This window comes from Rana temporaria, chromosome 4 (assembly GCF_905171775.1).
Source record: "Rana temporaria chromosome 4, aRanTem1.1, whole genome shotgun sequence".
In the NCBI taxonomy this organism is placed as follows: domain Eukaryota; kingdom Metazoa; phylum Chordata; class Amphibia; order Anura; family Ranidae; genus Rana; species Rana temporaria.
The window spans coordinates 440540881-440564177 of record NC_053492.1 but is presented as its reverse complement, the minus strand read 5'-3'; the positions used below and the strand labels follow the sequence as shown (position 1 = coordinate 440564177).

Sequence of the window (23297 nt, the reverse complement as noted above, 5' to 3'; positions counted from 1 at the left end):
GCCTTAGATACGACGGTGCAAGAGACTTACGCCGCTCGTATCTTAGCTGAATTTATGCGTAACTGATTCTAAGAATCAGCCGCATAGATACGACGGCTCTCATTCGGACTTCCGACGGCGTACATGGCGCTACGCCGTCGTAAGTCCTTTGAATCTGGGCCTTAGTCCGTAGGGTTCAATATTGAGTTGGCCCACCCTTTGCAGCTATAACAGCTTCAACTCTTCTGGGAAGGTTGTCCACAAGGTTTAGGAGTGTGTCTATGGGAATGTTTGACCATTCTTCCAGAAGTGCATTTGTGAGGTCAGGCACTGATGTGGACGAGAAGGCCCGGCTGGCAGTCTACGCTCTAATTCATCCCAAATGTGTTCTATCTGGATGAGGTCAGGACTCTGTGCAGGCCAGTCAAGTTCCTCCACCCCAAACTCATTCATCCATGTCTTTATGCCCCCACAAACATAGGAATCATTGGTGGACATCACCCTCAATGTTGGCAGTAGGGATTACGGGATACACCGAATCCAGTCACTTTTATTACTGTACAGATTAAATATCTTTGCATAATGCACTGATATTTAAACAATGTCTGAACAACTCAAAGAAACAGAACATAGGAGGCGCTACACTTATACATTAGGGGTTGCAGTTGCTCCAGAGGTTAGTAAATGAGCAGAAGCTCTGCTGACTTCCATCATCCAATCATATGCAAGCAAAAATGCTGTTTCTTTTTATTTTCCTTGCAGGTGATTGGGTACTGTTTGCAAAGTGAAGCCTAACCTCATTTACTAAGCTCTGGTGCAACTGCACTTTGCAAAGTGCACAGACTATTTGCTTTAGTAAATAAACCCCTTAGACCCCTTTCACACTGGGGTGGTTTGCAGGCGCTATTGTGCTAAAAATAGCGCCTGCAGACCAACCTGAAACAGTGGCTGCTGTTTCTCCAGTGTGAAAGCCCGTGGGCTTTCACACTGGATCACTGCGCTAGCAGGACCGCTCCAAAATGTACATCTTTTTTTTCCACAAATAGAGATTTCTTCTGGTGGTATATGATCACCTCTGCAGTTTTTATTTTTTGTGCTATAAACAATAACAGAGTGACAATTTTGAAATAAAATCAATATTTTTTACTTTTTGCTATACTAAATATCCCCCAAAAATATATATAAAAAAATGTTTTTGTCAGTTTAGGCCGATACGTATTCTTCTACATATTTTTGGCAAAAAATTGCAATAAGCGTATAATGATTGGTTTGCTCAGAAGTTATAGCGTCTACAAAATAGGGGATCGTTTTATGGCATTTTTATTATAAAAAAAAAAATTTAATTAGTAATGGCGGCAATTTTTATCGTGCCTGCGACATTATGGCGGAGACCTCGGACACTTTTGACGCCATTCTGGGACCATTGTCATTAATACAGTGATCGGTGCTATAAAAATGCACTGATTACTGTGTAAATGACACTGACAGGGAAGGGGTTAACCACTTAAGTTAAGTGTGTCCTAGGGAGTGATTCTAACTGTGTGGGGGCTGGGCTACCAGTGGCACGACATTGATCACTGCTCCCGATGACAGGGAGTAGTAGATCACTGTCCTGTCACTAGGCAGAACAGGGAAATGCTTTGCTTACGCTGGCATCTCCCTGTTCTGCAGCTCTGTGACACGATCACAGGACACCAGCGAACATCGAGTCCACGGGTCCCGTGGGTATGGTCACGGAACTCACGGCAGGGGTACGTGTGCCGCCCCGGTGGCAAATTCAAAGCAACGTACTTTTACGCTGCTTTGCGCAGCCATGCCATTCTGACGACGTATATATACAGGAGGCGGTCGGCAAGCGGTTAACATTATAAAAAGAGGAGTAGCTTTGCAGTGGGTTTCTCATTGTTTTTACAAGCTGAAAGACGCCTCTCAGAACCCAATCGTTTTGTTTTTTTTTTTACAGCCAAAAACTGCTGATAACACCATAAGGGCCAGATTCACGTAGATCAGCGGATCTTTAGATCCGCTTGATCTATCTGATTTAACCAGTTAAGCCCCGGACCAATATGCAGCCTAAAGACCCAAGGTGTTTTTACAGTTCGGGACTGCGTCGCTTTAACAGACAATTGCGCGGTCGTGCGACGTGGCTCCCAAACAAAATTGGCGTCCTTTTTCCCCCCACAAATAGAGCTTTATTTTGGTGGTATTTGATCACATCTGCGGTTTTTAGTTTTTGCGCTATAAACAAAAATAGAGCGACAATTTTGAAAAAAATGCAATATTTTTTACTTTTTGCTGTAATAAATATCCCCCAAAAACATATATAAAAACATTTTTTTTCCTCAGTTTAGGCCGATACGTATCCTTCTACCTATTTTTAGTAAAAAAAATCGCAATAAGCGTTTATCGATTGGTTTGCGCAAAATTTATAGCGTTTACAAAATAGGGGATAGTTTTATTGCATTTTTATTAATTTTTTTTTTTTTACTACTAATGGCGGCGATCAGCAATTTTTTTCGTGACTGCGACATTCTGGCGGATACTTCGGACAATTTTGACACATTTTTGGGACCATTGTCATTTTCACAGCAAAAAATGCATTTAAATTGCATTCTTTATTGTGAAAATGACAGTTGCAGTTTGGGAGTTAACCACAGGTGGCGCTGTAGGAGTTAGGGTGCACCTAGTATGTGTTTACAACTGTAGGGAGGTGTGGCTGTAGGAATGACGTCATCGATCGTGTCTTCCCTATAAAGGGAATGACGCGATCGATGCGCCGACACAGTGAAGCACGGGGAAGCCATGTTTACACACGGCTCTCCCCGTTCTTCAGCTCCGGGGAGCGATCGCGACGGAGCGGCTATAAACAAATAGCCGCGCCGTGGTCCCGGATCGCTCCCCGAGCGGACCCGACCTCCGCATGTAGCGGGGGGGGGTCCCGATCGGACCCCCCACCCGCTAATAGGCGAGGACGTACATGTACGCCCATGTGCCTGTACGTGCCATATTGTGGACGTATATGTACATGCGGGGGTCGGGAACTGGTTAAGATACCCTGCCGCAAGTTTGAGAGGCAAGTGGGTAATTCACAAACCACTTACCTCCAAACGTGCGGCGGCGTATCGCAAATCCCCCGGCGGAATTCAAATTCCACGGCTAGGGGGAGTGTACTATTTAAATCAGGCGCGTCCCTGCGCCGATTTAAATGAGTATGCGCAGGCCGTGAATTTACCCGGTGTGCATTGCTCCCACTGACGTCACTAGGACGTCAGTGGTTTCGACGCTTACGTAAACGACGTCCATCCGTATTACAGAACGATTTACGCAAACGACGTAAAAAAAATCAAAAGCGACGCGGGAACGACGGCTGTACTTAACATTGGCTGCGCCTCATAGAAGCAGGGGTAAGTATACGCCGGGAAAGCCGCTACGGAAACGTTTTAACAACCTTGCGTCGGGTCCGCGTACGTTCGTGAATTCGCGTATCTCGCTGATTTACATATTATTCAACGTAAATCAGCGGGAACGCCCCCCGCGCCATTTTTAAATTACAAAGAAGATCCGACGGTGTAACACAGTGTAACACTGTCGGATCTTAGCCATATCTATGCGTAACTGATTCTATGAATCAGGCGCATAGATAAGACCAGTGTAAGTCAGAGATACGACGGCGTATCTCTTTGTGAATCTGGCCCTAAGAGTTTATTGACTGTAGAAAAAAATGTCTGAAGCCAAAAACAGCAGCTGTAAAAATGTCCAGTCAGCATGAGGCCTAATAGGTATTGTTAATATTTTTTATGCATAAAGATTTTTTTAAAAGTTTAACGCATAATAACAAAGAATAACACCACATACATTTGTTAATTTTTTTATGTCTTTTTTTGGTGTTCTTCATCATCTGTTGTGTTTGCCACGTTGTTCTGATATTGTTACATGTTAATAGCAAAATAAGTTGCGGCAGTATGTATCCTTCAGGAACTTTCCTAAATTGTTAAGGCTCTAACCTTTTTTCTGTGACTCCTCCTTCTCTAGATCCGGCAAAGGCTTCCACACCAGAGTGGCTTTGTGCATCTCCTTCTTCGGTGATGGCCGACACTGGAAATTTGGGATCGCTGCCTGGAATCTTGATCCAATATTAATCCTCCTTAAAATATAACAGAATGATTTCATGTAAGACATTAGAAGTTGCTTTTAGCTGTCTAATTGCTTTCCCTCTGTATAGCCTTAAAATAAGTTTGATTGTGAAGCCTTGTACACACGACCGAGAAACTCGACGGGCGAAACACATCGTTTTGCTCGTCGAGTTCCTTGTTAGGCTGTCGAGGATCTCGGCGAGCCAAATTTCTCCATTGCCGTAGAGGAAAAAGAAGACATACTCTCTTTTTGGCTCGACGAGATCCTCGACAGTTTCCTCGTCTAAAAGTGTACACACGACCAGTTTCTTGCTGGTTTTTGCCGAGAAACTCGGGCGTGTGTACGAGGCTTTAGGTTGGGTCCACATATGTGCAGCCACGGTTCCCAGCATGGAGTCTGGTGCGCCCCTGTTCACTGGTTCTGAATTGGACCCAAAGACGCACAGGACCGTGTTCGCCCCAGACATGTGTGAACTGTCTCCATTGGGAGACGGGTCACACTCACCTGTCATGCGAATTTAATGCGGGGAAAACCGCATCCAATTTGCATATATGGGAATCCAGCAATAAAACAGAACATGCTGAGCTTACAGGGCATAGCAACTCACTCTAAGGCCCCTTTCACACGGGTCAGATCAGTAATGATCCGCCCCGTGAACCTCCGCTTGCTCAGCTGGGATCGCACAGTCGATCCCCGCTGAGCCGTCGGATGACAGGGCGGTCCTCGCACACTGTGCAGGGACCGCCCTGTCTTTTCTCCGCTCTCCCCTATGGGGGGATCGGATGAACATGGACCGTATGTCCGTGTTCACCCGATCCGATCCGCCAGACTGATGGAAAAGTAGGTTTTTCCTCCGTCACACTTTGGCGGATCGGAGCAGGTCGGATGTCAGCGGGCATGTCACGCTGACATCCGCGGCTCCATAGAGGAGCACGGAGCGCCCGTTCAGGTCTGCCTAAAAAACTGGGGGGAGGGGGGGCGCTTCGGCAGCGGCGATACAGTTGCATTTTACCCTTTCTTCAAACGCTAGTGGGGGTTAAAAGCGCCACACTAGCGCCACACTAGACTTTTTAACACCTTCTCGATTTACCAGGGGGGGTCAATTGCCCCCCCTTGCCCTATGGAGCGGACGCCCATGGTTAGGGGTGTGCTCAGTCGATGGCCCCGGCACTGTGCCTGAGCTCTCGCCCACAGCTTCTGGTCACTGTTTATGATATGGAGCTGGTAGGACAGGCTTCTGACCAGAAGACTGCTGTGACAGTCAATCGCAGTAGTCACATGATTGGAAGCCCGCCTCCAGCATTAAGAGCCCCCTGTAGGGCCGGCGGGAGCAATGGTAAAGCCATGGTTAGGCCATTTTAGCTTTCTTAGTTCTCTATGGGCATTTTCTCTATCAACTCATCCCCTCCGGTTTCTACCTTTTGTATCACTTGCCAATCCCTTTTAGATTGTAACTCTCAAGAAAAGGCCCCTTCTAATTCTCTTGTCTTGTATTGTACTATAACTCTTCTGTCTTTCTTTGTGGCAGCAAAAAAATACTCAAAAAAAATATATTGTAATGCGGGCAGTGAAATAATCAACATAGTAATGAGTATTACCGGTATCCTAGCTGGTTTGGCTCCAATGCTTATACAGAGGTAAGCAAATTTTGCAGGCTGCATTCATCATATTGCATCTGCTTCTACTGCATACAGGCACCAAGTACACTAGCAGGTTTGATAATTAGATGTAATATATATAGACACATAAAAGTATAAAAGTATAGTATTTCTTACGGTTCAACATCAACAGTGTGTTCTCCAGGCCCAGGTGTTACAATCGCACCAGTTCCGTCAATGCTATCTGATGAACAAACATATCGTTATACACAGATGATGACATCAATGGACGCCTGCATTGTCAACACATTTCAATATCAACTCTACAGCTCCCTAACCTTCTCCGTATTTGGGGTCACATTGTAGGAGTACTGGGCTACTTAACAAGATAAGAGTCACCATCCTGTGACCACTATCATTCTTTCAAGACCTGCAACGTGAACGTTAACTCTGGCCCAGATTCACAAAGCACTTACGCCGACGTATAACATGATACGCCGACGTAAGTGCAAATGTGCGCCGTCGTATCTGTGCCCCGGACCCACAAACTAAGATGCGCCTAAAAACAAGCTTCATCCCACCAACGTAACTTGCCTACGCCGGCATAGGGTGGGCGCACATTTAGGCTGGACGTATGGTGGCGCTCCCATTGATTAGCCATTCAAATATGCAAATGAGTGAAATACGGCGATTCACGAACATACGTGCGCCCGACGCAGTGCACGTAAGTTGTACGTCCGGCGTAAAGTTATTCCCCATAAAGGAGGTGTAACCCAGCAGCAGACATACAAAGGTCTGCACCAGGGAACACAAGCCGGCGTATTTTACGTTGGACGTGTCTGGCTGGGCGTAGGTTACATTCACGCCGTACGCAGTGATCCGGCGTAGTTTAGGCAGTTGTTCCGACGTGGTTGTGAGCATGCGCAGGTGGATGCGTCCACGTCTCGGCGCATGCGCAGTTTGTGATACGTATCTGTCTGGCGCTCTGCCCATCATTTGCATGGGGTCACGCCTCATTTGCATGGCTCACGCCCACTTCCACCTACGACGGCGTACGCCTTCAAAACCCAGAGCAGCGTTGGGAGCACTGGCTTGGTGAATTCCATGCTTGCATCTCTGCTCTGCGTTGGCGTAGCGTACATTGTTTGCGCTACGGCGGCGTAATGTGCGCCCGCTCTCTGTGAATCTGGGCCTATATTGCTAGACTGAATATTTGTCTGGTAAGGATACAGCACTCCATGGGTTTTCTGAGCTAGCCAATTGGCTTTCTCAATAACATTTTATGGCAATGTTTCCTGTGGCTAATACATTAAAGGGTATGTCCCTTCTGACATAGTTGGCTAGTTAATGTATTCTGGGTCACCTGCTAAAAGTATTAAAACCAGATGGTCAGCATGAAACCTTCCCAGGGCTTTCTGTCTCAAACAATAGGTGCTGGGACTCAACCACGACACCCCAAACTCCTCCACCCACACACACCCTGCAAATCACATCAAATAGTGGGTGTGGTAGGTCAAATTTCACGAACAGTAGGAGGGTCTTAAAGGGGCATTAAATACCAGGATTGCATTACATACAGAGTGCAGAGTTCAGGGGGGGTTACACACAGAGTGCAGAGCTGTCACTTGTAAACACAGAAACCGATCTTCTGTGTTTACAAGTGATTGTGGTGAGAAGGTCCCCCCAAGGGTCTGAGCCAGAGGTGGTGGAACTGAGTTCCACTGAGTTCCCCCTGAAAAAAAGCCCTGCCCCTTCCAGAGTTTACCATAATTTAACACACTAATTTTCAATAACCAATAACCCAATGTAACCACAGTGTCTCCTTCCATATTCCTTCATGTAGAGAACCAAACCCTTGACAGCACAACACACATCTCCCCAGCCTTAGTTTCTGGCCAGAGGAATTTTTAAAGGAACTTGTAGAAAGTCCATCCAAAGAGTCAAGAGGCTAGACTAGACTATATTCTAACACGTAGAGAATAGGTTCTTGGTTTCTTGAATATTTATCTTTATGTTGAAAGTTAAAGGATTTCAATAATATCGTCTCTCATCCCTCCTCTTGAGATTTTCAGTGGAGACTAGATAATGAGAATGGGGATCCTTATTTCTTCCCGGACACAGTGTGTTCCCTTTAGGGGTGTCGGGGGAATGAGAGTCCTTCCCAATTTTTCCACTTTAAAAAGAGTTAAGATATGCTATATGATATTTAATGTAAAAAGATTTTTAAAGCGGAGCTCCACCCTAAAGTGGAACTCCCGCTGATCGGAACCCTCCCCCCCTCCGGTGTCACATTTGACACCTTTCAGGGGGGAGGGGGGTGCAGATACCTGTCTAAAGACAGGTATTTTCACCCACTTCCGGCCACACAGTCTCGGGCAGACACTCGGCTCGCACACAGCGGGAGCCAATCAGCAGGCGCAGCGCAACTCGCGCATGCGCCGTAGGGAACCGGGCAGTGAAGCCAAGCGCTTCACTTCCTGGTTCCCTCACCGAGGATGGCGGGGGGGGGGGGGGCAGCAGAGTGACGAGCGATCGCTTGTCCTCTGCTGCGGACAGCACTGGACTCCAGGACAGGTAAGTGTCCTAATATTAAAAGTCAGCAGCTGCAGTATTTGTAGCTGCTGGCTTTTAATATTTTTTTTTCAGCGGACATCCGCTTTAAGGTCTTTTTCTTTTAGCTAACTGAGTTACAGTCACGTATTTATACTATATTCTTACTAAATAATAATTCAAATTTTTCACAGTGATATAATATCCAATAGTATATGATTCTATACTATGACCTTTCTGTGAAGTATAATGTGTTGATTTATAATGTTTATTATATTGTAATGACTCTTTTCTATGGATGAAAATAAAAACTTGAATGATAAAAAAAAAATATTCAAAGGCAATGCTCCGTAAACATCAATTAAGGGAAGACAAAAAGTCCCAAAAGCCGAACATCACACAAAACCTCTATGTAAGAAGTAGAAGCAGCCTCAGCCTAGATTCCATCCAGACCAGGTCCCACCACATGTTTCGCCCAACGAAACGCATTGAGTTGGAGTCAAGGCTGAGGCTGCTCCTACTTCTTACATTTTGTGTGATGTGCAGCTTTCAGGAGTTTCTTTCTTCCTTTATTGTTGCCCCCTGCTTAGTCAAATTAGAAGGTCTGCATTCTGCAAAGCTTATGCTTCGTGCAGATTGGACTGTGTGTCAGACCCCTACAAAGAGACCACTGCTTCCACACAGAGAGCAAGAATCCTTCTCTGAACTTTAAAGAATAACTCAATAAATTAAATAACTTTAAACAATTACTTAGGTTCTGCTTGGCTCAAACTAATTATCCAGTTTCATCATCGGCCACACAAAGGTGGCATCTGAATAATTTGTTTGAGCCCAAATAGCCCAAAGTAGATCTTTAAAGTAGTCCCATTCCTAGAGTTTTCCCATTAGGCTTCATTTCCATGGAAGTTTTTACAGCCACTTTTCTGAGCTTTTAACCACTTAAGCCCCGGACCTTTAGGCAGCTAAATGCCCAGGCCAGGTTTTGCGATTCGGCACTGCGTCGCTTTAACAGACAATTGCGCGGTCGTGCGACGTGGCTCCCAAACAAAATTGGCGTCCTTTTTTTCCCCACAAATAGAGCTTTCTTTTGGTGGTATTTGATCACCTCTGCGGTTTTTATTTTTTGCGCTATAAACAAAAATAGAGCGACAATTTTGAAAAAAAATTCAATATTTTTTACTTTTTGCTATAATAAATATCCCCCAAAAACATATATAAAAAATATTTTTTTCCTCAGTTTAGGCCGATTCGTATTCTTCTACCTATTTTTGGTAAAAAAAATCGCAATAGGCGTTTATCGATTGGTTTGCACAAAATTTATAGCGTTTACAAAATAGGGGATAGTTTTATTGCATTTTTATTAATTATTTTTTTTTTACTACTAATGGCGGCGATCAGCGATTTTTTTCGTGACTGCGACATTATGGCGGACACTTCGGACAATTTTGACACATTTTTGGGACCATTGTCATTTTCACATCAAAAAATGCATTTAAATTGCATTGTTTATTGTGAAAATGACAGTTGCAGTTTGGGAGTTAACCACAGGGGGCGCTGTAGGAGTTAGGGTTCACCTAGTGTGTGTTTACAACTGTAGGGGGGTGTGGCTGTAGGACTGACATCATCGATCGAGTCTCCCCTATAAAAGGGATCACTCGATCGATGCAGCCGCCACAGTGAAGCACGGGGAAGCCGTGTTTACATACGGCTCTCCCCGTTCTTCAGCTCCGGGGAGCGATCGCGACGGAGCGGCTATAAACGAATAGCCGCGCCATCGTCCCGGATCGCTCCCCGCGGGAAACCGACCGCCGCATGTAGCGGGGGGGGGGTCCCGATCGGACCCCCCACCCGCTAGAAGGCAAGGACGTACATGTACGCCCATTTGCCTGTACGTGCCATTCTGTGGACGTACATATACATACATGCGGCGGTTGGGAAGTGGTTAAGCTGCAAAAAAAAAACAGGACCTGAAGCTCCAGCCTTAGAGCCGTAAAAACGCCAGACGTTAAAAAACACTCAAAAACGCAAAAAAAACGCTACCGTGGCGTTTTTGAGCTCCAGCTCAAAAAATAAATAAATAAAAAAAAAACATGGACAGGCGTTTTTAAGCTGTAAAAAAGGCTAAAAAAAAGTGGCTCTAAAACATCCATGGAAATGAAGCCTCAGGGTTTCAAGATAGTGCCTCTATTACATTGCTGTAGAAGTGATGAAAATTCCTCTTGCTTGTCCATTTTTTGGCTACATAGAAAAGGTCTGAAGTATTGACCTTCCTATAGATATAGTGGAAAACCATTTTATTGCACATTTAAAAAACAGAATACTTACTGAAGCGACAAAGCAGCACTCTTGGAGTGGGCGTCAGAGGTGTGAGAGGGAGGTGGGCATTATGTGCAGCTGTGATGACGCTACTGAAGAGTCCTGAACCCTGGCGCACTGGGCTGAGCATCGGAGGCGGTGTGTAAGTCGGCAGCTCGTGGGTTCCCAGCAGCGTCTCTCCAATAATGCGTGGAGAGCGGAGTTGGCTTTGGTACAAAGTTGCTCCTGAGTGAGACATATTCACATTGAAGGAAGGAGGTGGTATGAAGAGAGGCTCGGGCCTATGGCGGTACTTTCTTCTTTCCTGGAGAGGTTTGGTGTGATCTTCTGGTTTACGCAATTTCGTACCAGACTGATGATGCATTCTGATTGTTTCCTAAATATGAGTTGACAACATTTACAAGATGAGGCTTACATTTTCTACCCTAAATGACATTTCCCCCATCAATGTCCATCGGTGTATAGTGAAAGATTTGGTAGCTGAGGAATCTCCTTCTGGAGAACTGTAGGCATCGTGAACATTTCTCAAGGAAGAACCATTTACAGTATGTTGTTCACAGCAACCAATCAAATTCCAAAAGTCATATTTTTTAAACATCTTTGCAGATAAGAATATAAATGAGAAAATCTGATTGGCGGTTCTTCCTTCAGGCATATTACATAAGGGCAGCTAGAGTGGTAAAGTTCAATAAGGGGCCTTTACAAGCTATTGAATTTTTTTTTTTTGAAAGCACATGGCGTGTAAAAAACACACTCAAAAACATAAGAGGTGACACAAACGTACAACGGGTGTACACAAGCCCTCTAAAATCGGAGCGCCGTGCCCTGAATTCCCCAGGGCATTAGGCGTCAGATGCGGACAAAGGGTACTTTACACTTGGTCCATCTGGCCAAAACCAGACGGACCCCTTTCTGTGGAGGGTCTGCCGAAACAGACCCACCCAATTACTCGGTGGGGCTCCCCCAAAGGGAGACCCCATGAGAGAGGGCGAACTAAGCCAGAAGGCCATGTCCACCCCCTCCCCAGACTTTCAGGGCTGGCCCTAGGACCTACACCCTACCAGCTTTACAAGCTATTGAATACTACATCTGCTGCACTAAAATCCCGAGCAGCGAATCAGCCCTGCCTGAGTCCTACCCTGCTGGACTACAGGACAACTCAATCTTATATTATAGAGAGGACTAGATGGGGAGGCATGTGTAGTCCATCAGGGAAAAACCAGGCAAGGTTGACAACACTGCTTGGAATTTGAGAGCAGTAGAAGCATTGTGCTGTCCGCTCACTACAGTACGTTAGCTCACTGGATTTCTGGCAGATAAACAGGTATTTCAAAGAGACAAAACACAGCTAACATGAATGCATTGCAGAGATGTACTGAATAGATTATTATTTTTCATTTGCCTACACGCTTTAATTTTATTATCTGATTGATGTTGCTTGTATAAAGAGAGATTCAATCAATTACTTCTGATCATATCCTCCAACAATTGATAAAATTCCACTTCTCTATGTGTGGCACATTGATCCATTGGATTGTCAACTACAGATCACTTGTCCCTATTGGGAGAGATCGATCAGAAAATAAATTGATCATTTATCAAAACATGTATGGCCACATTAGATTACCCTGCCCACACAGTGATACACTGTTGTGTGATTTGACTTCAGAAAGAACAGCACTGTCATCTTGTTAAAGGAAGTGCAAGAAAAATGATTTAATGGCAGGACTGACAGGCAATAACTACATATTGGGGGGACTCTGAGCAGCAAAAGCTGCTGTGTTAATACTATTAAAGGCATAGCTCCCAACTGTCCCTGATTTCGAGGGCCTGTCCCTGATTTGAAGCAATGTCCCTCATTCCTCCTCATTTGTCCCTCATTTTGGTCTAATCTATAGGCATGTATATAAAATGCACTTTCTATCTATCAAAAAGTGTTTTCCAGCCCTAAACCTTTCATCTGATTTCTAAATTGCTGCATTTGTAAATTCCAAAAGCCAATATAAAGGAATAGTAGTGGTAAAAAAAGCACTTCTGGGTTTAACCAATCTTGTTTTTTTGTACAGTTCTCCTTTAAGGGGGTGTGGCAAGGGGTGTGTCCAATGCCTGCATACTTTTGCTCATAGGTGTCCCTCATTCTCATCTCAAAAAGTTGGGAGGTATGTTAAAGGGGTTGTAAAGGTTTGCTTCTTATTTTCTAAATACGTAGGTTCCTTTAAGCTAGTGCATTGTTGTTTCACTTACCTTTTCCTTCGATTTCCCTTCCAAATGTTTTTTTTTCTTCTTTGTCTGAATTTCTCACTTCCTGTTCCTCCTCATCAAGCTTGCCTCCATTATCCGAGCCGTTCTGGCTGGGGTTAGTCAGCGTGCTCGCCCCATCCCTTGAGACTACATCACTCCTGGGAGACACAGCAAACAGGCTGACTAACCCCCAGCCAGAACAGCTCAGATGATGGGGGCAAGCTTACTGAGGAGAAACAGGAAGTGAGAAATTTCAGATCAAAGAAAAAAAACATTTAGAAGGGAAATCGAAGGAAAAGGTAAGTGAACCAACAAACCATTTACTGTGTGGGCAGGGTAATCTAATGTGACCATACATGTTTTGAGAAATGATCAATTTATTTTCTGATCCATCTCTCCCAATAAAGAAAAGTGATCTGTAGTTAAAGTGGAGTTCCACCCATTTTTTTATGTTTGTCTGTGCTGCATGCCCTGATCTCATAGTGTTCAGAATGGACACTTTTTATTTATTTTGTTGCTTGTAAATACCTTTATTTTGTAGTCCTTCATTACTTCCTCCTCCTTATTAGCCTAGGCTATTAAGTCACAAGGCTATTCGCAAGGGTTTCTGGGATAGGCATCATGTATCCCAGTAGTCCTTGCAAATAGCCTATTTGCATAGAGAAGGGGCGGCACCTTCCTCTGACACTCCCGTTGCTATGGAAACCTGACTGAAACCTATTACATCGCTTGTGCAGCACTGAGCATGTGCAAGATCTGCAAGGCTAAAATCCAGGAAGTCATACAGTCTGGCTTCATGATGCCCACACTTAAGATGGCCACGGTCTATTTCTAGATTATAAACTAAACTAAATGCTCTAACAACCTAACAAAACGGACCTTGGTTTACAGACTAACTTTACTAGACTACATTAAGCTTGTGTATTACAGGGGTATTTATATTCAAAAAGTGAAATTGTGGGTGGAACTCCCCTTTAAAGGAACCTATTTAGAAAATAAAAAACAAACCTTTACAACCTTTAGGAAACTGAAAAATAAAATTGCATTACATTGTGATGGGATAAAAGAAAATATTAAGCAGGACGTCTTCATAGGCAAGGTCAAGTCACATTTTTAGATGTGGCAGTTTTAACATTTTTTCAGGCATAATTTAAGTGGCAAAAACAGGTCTAAAAGTCACACAAATAACACACAACATAAAGAAGCAGGCAGGTGGAAGCACTCACAGAAGAGGCGCATGAGCTGACCACTTTTGGAGAGGACGGCGGGGTAAAAGTCATCCTCGTTAGGATGGGCATTTCGTCATCGGATGCACAGCCCTTGAGCTTCTCTGCTTTGCTGATGGGCTGTGCATTAGGCTCTGGAGGCGCAAGCTTTACAGGCACAGAGACAGGCATAACGATGGGGGTGAGGTTCTCCGCCTCGCTAGACTGCGACTTCTCCCCTTCCTCCTGTATGGATAATTACAAACGTTCAACCTGGAACACCTTCTGTCCTCAACACACCGACTGCAACCTTGTGAGTAAAACCTTCATGCAAGAATGGCATTAGTACCACTGGGCCTCAGGACCAAACATGTCTGAAATAGGAACTGGAACATGTAACTTACAGAAGTCAGGTTCCATTGCAGTATGGGAGAATAAAAGGAAAAATCTGATTGGTTCCTGTGGGAAATACGACTATTTATTTCAGACACCACAGAGTCATGAGGCCCAGACTATTAGCAGCAGTGCAGCATTTCATGCCAATGATTAATTTTTCCACCTGTCCAACATAGAGGAACCCTTGAAATAACTTTCCAGCCTCAGGAAACCCCTGCTAAAAATTACTATCTACAACTCATAATACATTAGTGTGATGATCAGTGGGAAGAATGCCCCTTACACTTGTGGCCATTGGGAAGAATTACCCCCTTACAGATTGCTAAACAGATGATTGGTGTCAGTGAAAACTTATTTTAAAGGCAGAAAATTATCTGCGCACTCAGCTGTCAAAAGAAAATATCAGGGCACTTTGCCAAGTTTTTAACAGGAAACATTGTAACTAATGCTTCCTTCTTAGATCAAAGGGATAAACTTCTGTGTGTGTAAAGAAAAAAATCCAGGCAGTCTGCCAAGTTTTTAACAACGTCCTGCCCGCAGACTGTGGCCGGAAGTGGGTGCAAATACCTGTCTTTAGACAGGTATCTGCACCCCCCTCCCCCTTGAAAGGTGTCAAATGTGACACCGGAGGGGGGGAGGGATCCGATCAGCGGGAGATCCACTTTAGGGTGGAGCTCCGCTTTAAGTTAAAATCAATATTTTTTGACAGAAAATTACTTGGAACCCCCAAGCATTATATATATTTTAGCAGAGACCCTAGGGAATAAAATGGCAATTGCTGCAATATTTTATGTCAAACTGTATTTACCCAGCGGTCTTTCAAATGCAATTTTTGGGGAAAAAATACACTTCAATTAATAGAAAAAAAAAAAAACTAAACCGTAAAGTTAGCCCAATTAGTTTGTTTTAATGTGAAAGATGATGTTACGCCACGAGAATCGTGATCTATCTTCTAAGCAAAAAAATGTTGATTCTCATTTTAGCCAGAATCGTGCAGCTCTAGAGCACAGACATGTTTTCTGGACGACTCTGTCATCTGTACAGGTCCTGGCATGGTCACCCTCTCTAGCATCCACATTTCTGTCTCTATGCCTCTTATCTTCATCTCCCCTTTGTCTCCAAACTATTACGGAACGGTTGAAAGTGCACAATTGAGCACTTCCAAATGTGCTGGTATGGTTTGGAGAAGATTCTTTTCTGTACCAGCATGACTGTTCCAAAATCAGCTCTATAAAGACATGGTTTGTTGGGTTTGGGGTGGAGAAACTAGAATGACCCGAACAGAGCCCTGAACTCTACTCTACCTTTGCTTTGGGATGAATCAGAAATGCTGATTATGAGCCAGTTCTTCTCACCCAACATCAGTTCCTGAATTCACAAATATGAAAATCATTGAGTGTTTCTGGTGAAAGGCGCTCCTAATGCTACAGCATACTAGACATTTTAGATATTCGTGAATTCAGGTACTGATGTTGGAGAAGAAGAACTGGCTCATAATCAGCATTTCCGATTCATCCCAAAGGTGTTGAGTAAGGTTGAGGTCAGGGCTCTGTTCGGGTCATTCTAGTTTCTCCACCCCAAACCCAACAAACCATGGCCCAGATTCACAAAGATTGGCTTAAGTTTAGGCGGGCGTAGCGTATCTCATATACGCTACGCCGCTGTAACTTAGAGAGGCGAGTACCGTATTCACAAAGAACTTGCGCCCTAAGTTACGGCGGCGTAGCGTAAATGGGCCAGCGTAAGCCCGCCTAATTCAAAGTAGGCTGGTAGGGGGCGTGTTGTATGGTAATGAATCGTGACCCCGCGTAAATGACGCACCTAACGAACGGCACATGCGCGCGCATGCTCAGTATCACGTCGAATTTTCTCCGTAAATTACGCCGGCTCAATGCTTAGTCAACGTGAACGTAACCTACGCCCATCCCCATTCACGTACGACTTACGCAAACGACGTAAAATACGACGCTGTTCCGACGTTTCCGACGTCCATACCTAACATGCTTTACCCCTGCTTTATGAGGGGGTAAAGTTACGCCGGTCGGACGCCTTACGTAAACAGCGTATTTTAATACGCCGGGCGCAAGTATCTTCGTGAATCGGCATATCTAGCTCATTTGCATATTCGAAGCAGAAATCAACGGAAGCACCACCTAGCGGCCAGAGTAAATATGCACCCAAGATACGAAGGCGTAGGAGACTTACGCCGCTCATATCTTGGCCGAAATCAAGCGCAAATGATTCTAAGAATCAGGCGTGGAGATACGCCGTCGTAATTCCTTTGTGAATCTGGGCCCATGTCTTTATAGAGTTGACTTTGTGGAACAGTCATGCTGGAACAGAAAATAACCTTCTCCAAACTATTATGGCATAGTTGGAAGTGCACAATTATCTAAAATGTCTAGTATTCTGTAGCATTGGGAGCACCGTTCCCCAGAAACACCTAAACTCAATGATTTAGATATTTGCAAATTCAGGTACTGATGTTGGACGAGAAGAACTTGCTCATACTCAGCATTCCAATTCATCCCAAAGGTGTTCAGTAGGGTTGAAGTCAGGGCTCTGTTCGGGTCATTCTAGTTTCTCTACCTCAAACCCAACAAACCATTTCTTTATAGATCTGATTTTGGGGAACAGTCTTGCTGGTACAGAAAATAATCTTCTCCAAGCTATACCGGCACAGTTGGAAGTGCACAATTATCTAAAATGTCTAGTATTCTGTAGCATTAACAGGACTCTTTACTGGAAACACCTAAACTCAATGATTTAAGCCAGTGGTTTCCAAACTGTGGCCTGGGGGCCAGATGTGGCCCTTTGCTTGCCTTTATCTGCTCCTGGGGGCACTATTCCACCAACTGACAGTAATGATGGGGCACTATTCCCCTTACTGACACCTCAACGAGGCACTTTTCTTCCCATTGATACCAACAATGGGGTGCTATTCCTTCTATTAAAACCAATGATGAGGCACTGATATCGGGGCATTTTCTACTCCCACTGGCCACAGTCCAGCCCCCCTAAAGCCTGAAAGACAGTAAACTGGCCCTTTGCTTAGATAGTTTGTAGACCCCCGATTTAGATAAACACCATCATCTGTATAAGCAAACTCACTGCAATATACTCAGATTACAATAAATATACTGAATAATGTGACGAAACCATGTCATCACATTGCAGGAGGTCAAGAAATATTTCAAAACGCCCCACATTCTAATATAATTAAAGAATGTCGAAATTTCCCAAGTCACATAACATGCATACTTTCGAACAAAAGCGACACCCGGACACGCAAGTTTAACAAGACGCTTCCAGCAGTTTTATATAACGATGTCTACATACAAACTATAATGACATGGCATAAAGCAAGCACACAGCAAGCAAGCATTGCTATTAACTCCTTCACTACTGTGTTGAAGAAACAATCAAGTGAACTTATCAACGTGAATCTCTCTTTAAGCAAGTTCATGGTGATGCTGAGCAGACGGAGACAATATAAGGATCGATTTTACTGCCGAAATTCATGCTTCCTCTACTGACCAATTATCTGAAAAATACGTGGTTTTGGCATCTTTTTTTTTATGCAAAGCACTGTGGGCCAGATTCACAGAGCAAGTACGCCGCCGTATCTACTGATACGCCGGCGTACTTTCAAATTTGCCACGTTGTATCTTTAGTTTGAATCCTCAAACCAAGATACGACGGCTTCTGGCTTCGATCCGACAGGCGTACGGCTTCGTACGCCTTCGGATCGTAGGTGCAATACTTCGGCGCCCGCTGGGTGGAGTTCGCGTCGTTTTCTGCGTCGGGTATGCTAATTAGCTTTTTCCGTCGATCCACGAAGGTACGCGCGGCCGTCGCATTCTCTTACGTCGTCGCTAGTCAGCTTTTTCCAGTGTATAGTTAAAGCGGTGGTTCCCCCTTAAAAACAACTTTTTTTTTATTCCACTGCCCCCCCACATTACAATCGAATTAAGGCTCTTATTTTTTTTTTGCTGCTGTACATACCTTGATACAGCATCTTCACCCGTGCATCCGGGTTGCGAGTCCCGCGGGAGTGGGCGTTCCTCACATGCTGTTGATTGAAGTTTTGCCCAAAAACAAGCTCTCCCCCCGTCGCGTAAGCCGTGTCACGATTGGCGAAAGGAGCCGAACGGCGATGCGCATGCGCAGTATAGCGCCGACTCGCCGTTCGGCTTCTTTCGCCAACCGTGACGCGGCTTACGCGACAGGGGAGAGCTCGTTTTTGGGCAAAACGTCAATCAACAGCATGTGAGGAACGCCCACTCCCGCGGGACTCGCAACCCGGATGCACGGGTGAAGATGCTGTATCAAGGTATGTACAGCAGCAAAAAATTAATAAGAGCCTTAATTCGATTGTAATGTGGGGGGGCAGTGGAATAAAAAAAAGTTGTTTTTAAGGGGGAACCACCGCTTTAAAGCTGCTATTTTGTGGCGTATAGAGAGACTTGCCATGTTAAAGTATGGCCGTCGTTCCCGCGTTGAATTTTAATTTTTTTTTTTTTGCGTAAGTCGTCCGTGAATAAGAAAGGACGTAACTCACGTCTAAGTTCAAAAAATTACGTCAGTGCGACGTCATTTCGCGCAAAGCACGGCGGGAAATTTCGAAACGGAGCATGCGCAGTTCATTCGGCGCGGGGACGCGCTTCATTTAAATGAATCACGCCCCCTACCCGCCGATTTGAATTACGCGCCGAGAAATACACTACGCCGCCGTAACTTACGGCGCAAAATCTTCCTGGATTCGACTTAGAGCCAGGTAAGATACGGCGGCGTAGCGTATCTCTGATACGCTGCGCCTTTCTAAATCTATGTGAATCTGGCCCTGTATATCTATTCGTTCCTCAAACATGTTAGACCAAATACGAAAAAAAAAACTTCACATGTCCTAAAAGCTCCAAACCTCTGAGGTGCACTATAATGTTTATGAAAATAACAGATTTACTTTAAATGCCCAACTTTAAAGCAAAATGTTCCATAGGGTTGGGAGCACTACTGTATGCCTGTCAACTGAACAGAGCATGCTATATAGTATTATTAACCCATAAATAACCTAGAGGCAGGGCCGGGACACAGGGGGGCTGCCCCGGGCGCAGGTGTCATGTGAGGTGGGGAGGGGGGCACCACATGGAGTGTTCCTGCCGCTACAAAGTGACAGGAGTAGTGACAGTAACATCACTACTCTTGTCAGATTAGTGTGGGATATCACAAGCAGCTTAGCACGGGATGTCAGGAGGTGTGGGCTGTGCTCTCTCTGCCCTCCAGCTCCCCTTCCTGCTGCTGATCGCTCCTACATTGGGGCTGTCAGATCGGGACTGTGCAGGGTTTTCTATCTGATAGTAAGTGGTGTACCCACCTGCCATTCTATACCCCGCAGCTGGAGCCAGCATCTCTCCCCAATGGCTCCCTGGCAGAAGTGTTGAATATCCGCTTGCCCCAGGCTCCTCCTCAACTCTGGTGGAGGAAGAGCCGAGGGAGAAGGACGTCACACAGCCATATGCCATGCTAAATCTGGGGAATTTGTGCTAGTAAGGGAATTTTTTTTTTTGAAGGGGGGTTTGTGTTAGAAAGAGGATTGGGGGGAAGATTTGTGCTAGTTGGGATGAGGATTTCTGCTATGAGGGGAAATTTGCGGGGGGGGGGGGAGATTTGTGCTTGGAGGGTGGATTTGTGCTGGGGGGAAGATTTGTGCTTGTTGGGAAATTTGAGGGGGGTATTTGTGCTAGGAGGGAGGATTTGGGGGGGGAGAGATTTGTGCTTGGAGGGTGGATTTGTGCTGGGGGGAAGATTTGTGCTTGTTGGGAAATTTGAGGGGGGTATTTGTGCTAGGAGGGAGGATTTGGGGGGGAGAGATTTGTGCTTGGAGGGTGGATTTGTGCTGGGGGGAAGATTTGTGCTAGTTGGGATGAGGATTTCTGCTATGAGGGGAAATTTGGGGGGGGGATTTGTGCTAGGAGGGAGGATTTGGGGGGGGGGGGGGGATTTGTGCTTGGAGGGTGGATTTGTGCTGGGGGGAAGATTTGTGCTTGTTGGGAAATCCAATCAAGGTTAGATTCAGCATTAACATGTTAATGTATATAATTTGGATCTGCTGCATGACCAAGCATTTTACATTTTTTTTACTGTCCGATTCACGTTAAGATGTCCTTCAACCCAGTTGCAATGAAGAAGTTAGCTGGAACGAGCAAACACAAGGACTAGGGCATGCTGTCACCTGTTTGTGGGCCGTGTTGGTTCTCACCCCACCATGCGACCTCAAGTGGCCATTCAAAGCTGGCAGGCTTCTGAACTCCTTAAAGCACACGGAGCATGGGAGCAGGGTCCTTTTTCATCCATTCACAAAATGAAAAAAAAACAAACATTATAATTACCACATTAGGAGTAATATACCAAAAATGTAGCTTCTGACAAATGGCAAAAAGCAATGACTAGAGTCACAAATCACACTTCAGTCTATTTCTCTTTTTTTTTTTTTATCTGTGTAATTTGCACCTATAAGTAAGCCTAGAATAAGGCTTACCTATAGGTACTGTAAATATCTCCTAAAAGCCACAAACACACAATTACCTGTTATCCGGAGAGATGGTCTTTGTCTTTCCATCTGGAACAGGCTATATTAAAAGGATAAAATAATATTAATGTCATTTGTGGTGGAAAATAAACCAGCCCTCTGCCCTTCAATGTTTTTGTCTAGAGAACCTCTGGAACTTGAGACCTGCAGCCCTCTCCTAATGCCCTGTACACAGAGGCGGCTCTTTAATTAGGCAAATTAGGTGGTCGCCTAAGGCCTCACACTCACAGGGGCCTCCTGGCTGTCTAACTTACCCAATGCATTACCCCAGTTTTGAGGGACAGGGGACCTTAACTTTGCTGTGCTCAGGCAGCGTTAAAAGCCCTGACTCAGGAGCAGGGCCGCCAGCGTTCCTAACAACCAGTGAATATCGGTGACACCACCACTTGTGACATCAATGACTCATGAGGCATGCCCTCAGTCAATGATGTCACAAGGGGGCAGGTTCAGCAGGTGACATCACCGGGTGGCCCCCGCCCCTTAGGTATTAAAGGCTTCCAGATTTCGACAAGTCCCCTGTGCACAGACACCCACAACCACTAGCCAGGGTTGTGGGGAAGAGGCTCTTGTCCTTGAATTATTTTTTCCCTCATGGTGTGAGTGAGGCCCCATGTCAAGTTTTGCCTAAGGCCTCAAAAAGCCTAGAGCCGCCTCTGCCTGTACACACGATCGGTTCATCAGATGAAAACGGACCGATGGATTTTTTCATCAAATATTCGATGAAGCTGACTTTCATCAGTCTTGCCTACACACCATCAGTTAAAAATCTGATCGTGTCCAACACGGTGACGTAAAACACAACGACGTGCAGAGAAAAATGAAGTTCAATGCTTCCGATCATGCGTCGACTTGATTCTGAGCATGCGTGGATTTTTGACCGATGGATTTCCCCACAGACGATTGTTTTTTTACATTGTTTTTTTAACCATCAGAACATTTTAAAACAGGTTCTATTTTTTTTCACCGATGGGGAAAAAAATGACGGGGCCCACACGGGTCCATCGGACCGTTTTCATCAGACGAACCGATCGTGTGTACAGGGCATAAGGATCTATTAATATTAAATAGAAGATTTTGCTGTGTGAAGAAGATTTTGCTGTGTGAATATAGTGTATTAATATATTTGACCGGGACAGAAAACACTCCTTTATCTTGGACATTTTTGGTGTTGAAAAATCCAGCGGCTAAAGTGAAGGTATCTTGGCCGCCTGTTATAACCCAGCCTGCCGTATGGTTCCACACAGGTTGTCGTGGCCACCTTACCGCCTGCAAACGCACCCCATAGAAGTGAATAGGGTTGCCCTTCAATTGTGTCTAATACAGGGTTTGACAAATTTGCTTGGAATCTAGGAGCCAGCTAAAAAAGTTAGGAGCCAAAAAACGCGCCCCGTCCCACCAAGCTTGTGCGCAGAAGCGAAGGCATACCTGAGTAGCGCCCGCATATGTAAACGGTATTCAAACCACACATGTGAGGTATCGCCGCGATTGGTAGAACGAGAGCAATAATTCTAGCCCTAGACCTCCTCTGTAACTCAAAACATGCAACCTGTAGAATTTTTTAAACGTTGCCTATGGAGATTTTAAAGGGTAAAAGTTTGTCGCCATTCCACGAGCGGACACAATTTTGAAGCGTGACATGTTGGGTATCAATTTACTCGGCGTAACATTATCTTTCACAATAAAAAAAAAAAATTGGGCTAACTTTACTGTTATCTTATTTTTTAATAAAAAAAAGTGTATTTTTTCCCAAATAAAGTGCGCTTGTAAGTCCGCTGCGCAAATACGGTGTGACAGAAAATACTGCAACGACCGCCATTTTATTCTCTAGGGTGTTAGAATAAAAAATATATATAATATTTGGGGGTTCTAATTAGAGGGAAGGAGATGGCAGTGAAAACAGTGAAAAAACACATTAGAACTGCTGTTTTTTGCTACTTGAAATGTAATGAAATGTAACTTGTAATGCCAACGGCCACCACAAGATGGCCACTCCTAGATTCCTTCTGCAGGCCTCAGCTTCCTTCTGTGAAGGCCGCAAAGCCACGGCCTCAATTACCGGCCGGCGCGGGCCGGGACGGTAATTGAGGCCGCGGCTTTGCGGCCTTCTGCAGGCCTCAGCTTCCTTCTGTGAAGGCCGCAAAGCCGCGGCCTCAACTACCGGCAGGCGCCCGGATTTTGACAAGGCCTGGTCTAATAGATGTAGTAGTGGCATGGTGAAAAGGAATTTCAGTGTGAAACCTATTGTATGTTCAAACAGGTGTGTGGGAGGTGACATATTGCCTGGTATAG

At 44.9% G+C, this 23297-nt stretch overlaps 1 protein-coding gene across 2 annotated transcripts in view; it reads right to left on the bottom strand.

The window, feature by feature from the left end:
* The window catches only part of TRERF1 (transcriptional regulating factor 1), a 179704-nt gene that overhangs the window by 31208 nt on the left and 125199 nt on the right, over positions 1-23297 (bottom strand). Inside the window, exons 3-8 of one of the 2 annotated variants that reach the window (XM_040351507.1) lie at positions 21005-21048; positions 20652-20760; positions 14045-14269; positions 10587-10953; positions 5889-5955; positions 3984-4123 (exon numbers count right to left, since the gene is read on the bottom strand). In XM_040351507.1, the coding sequence (XP_040207441.1) occupies positions 3984-4123; positions 5889-5955; positions 10587-10953; positions 14045-14269; positions 20652-20760; positions 21005-21048 (952 nt within the window). The remainder of the gene's footprint in view (positions 1-3983; positions 4124-5888; positions 5956-10586; positions 10954-14044; positions 14270-20651; positions 20761-21004; positions 21049-23297) is intronic. The other variant, XM_040351508.1, reaches the window with a different exon arrangement.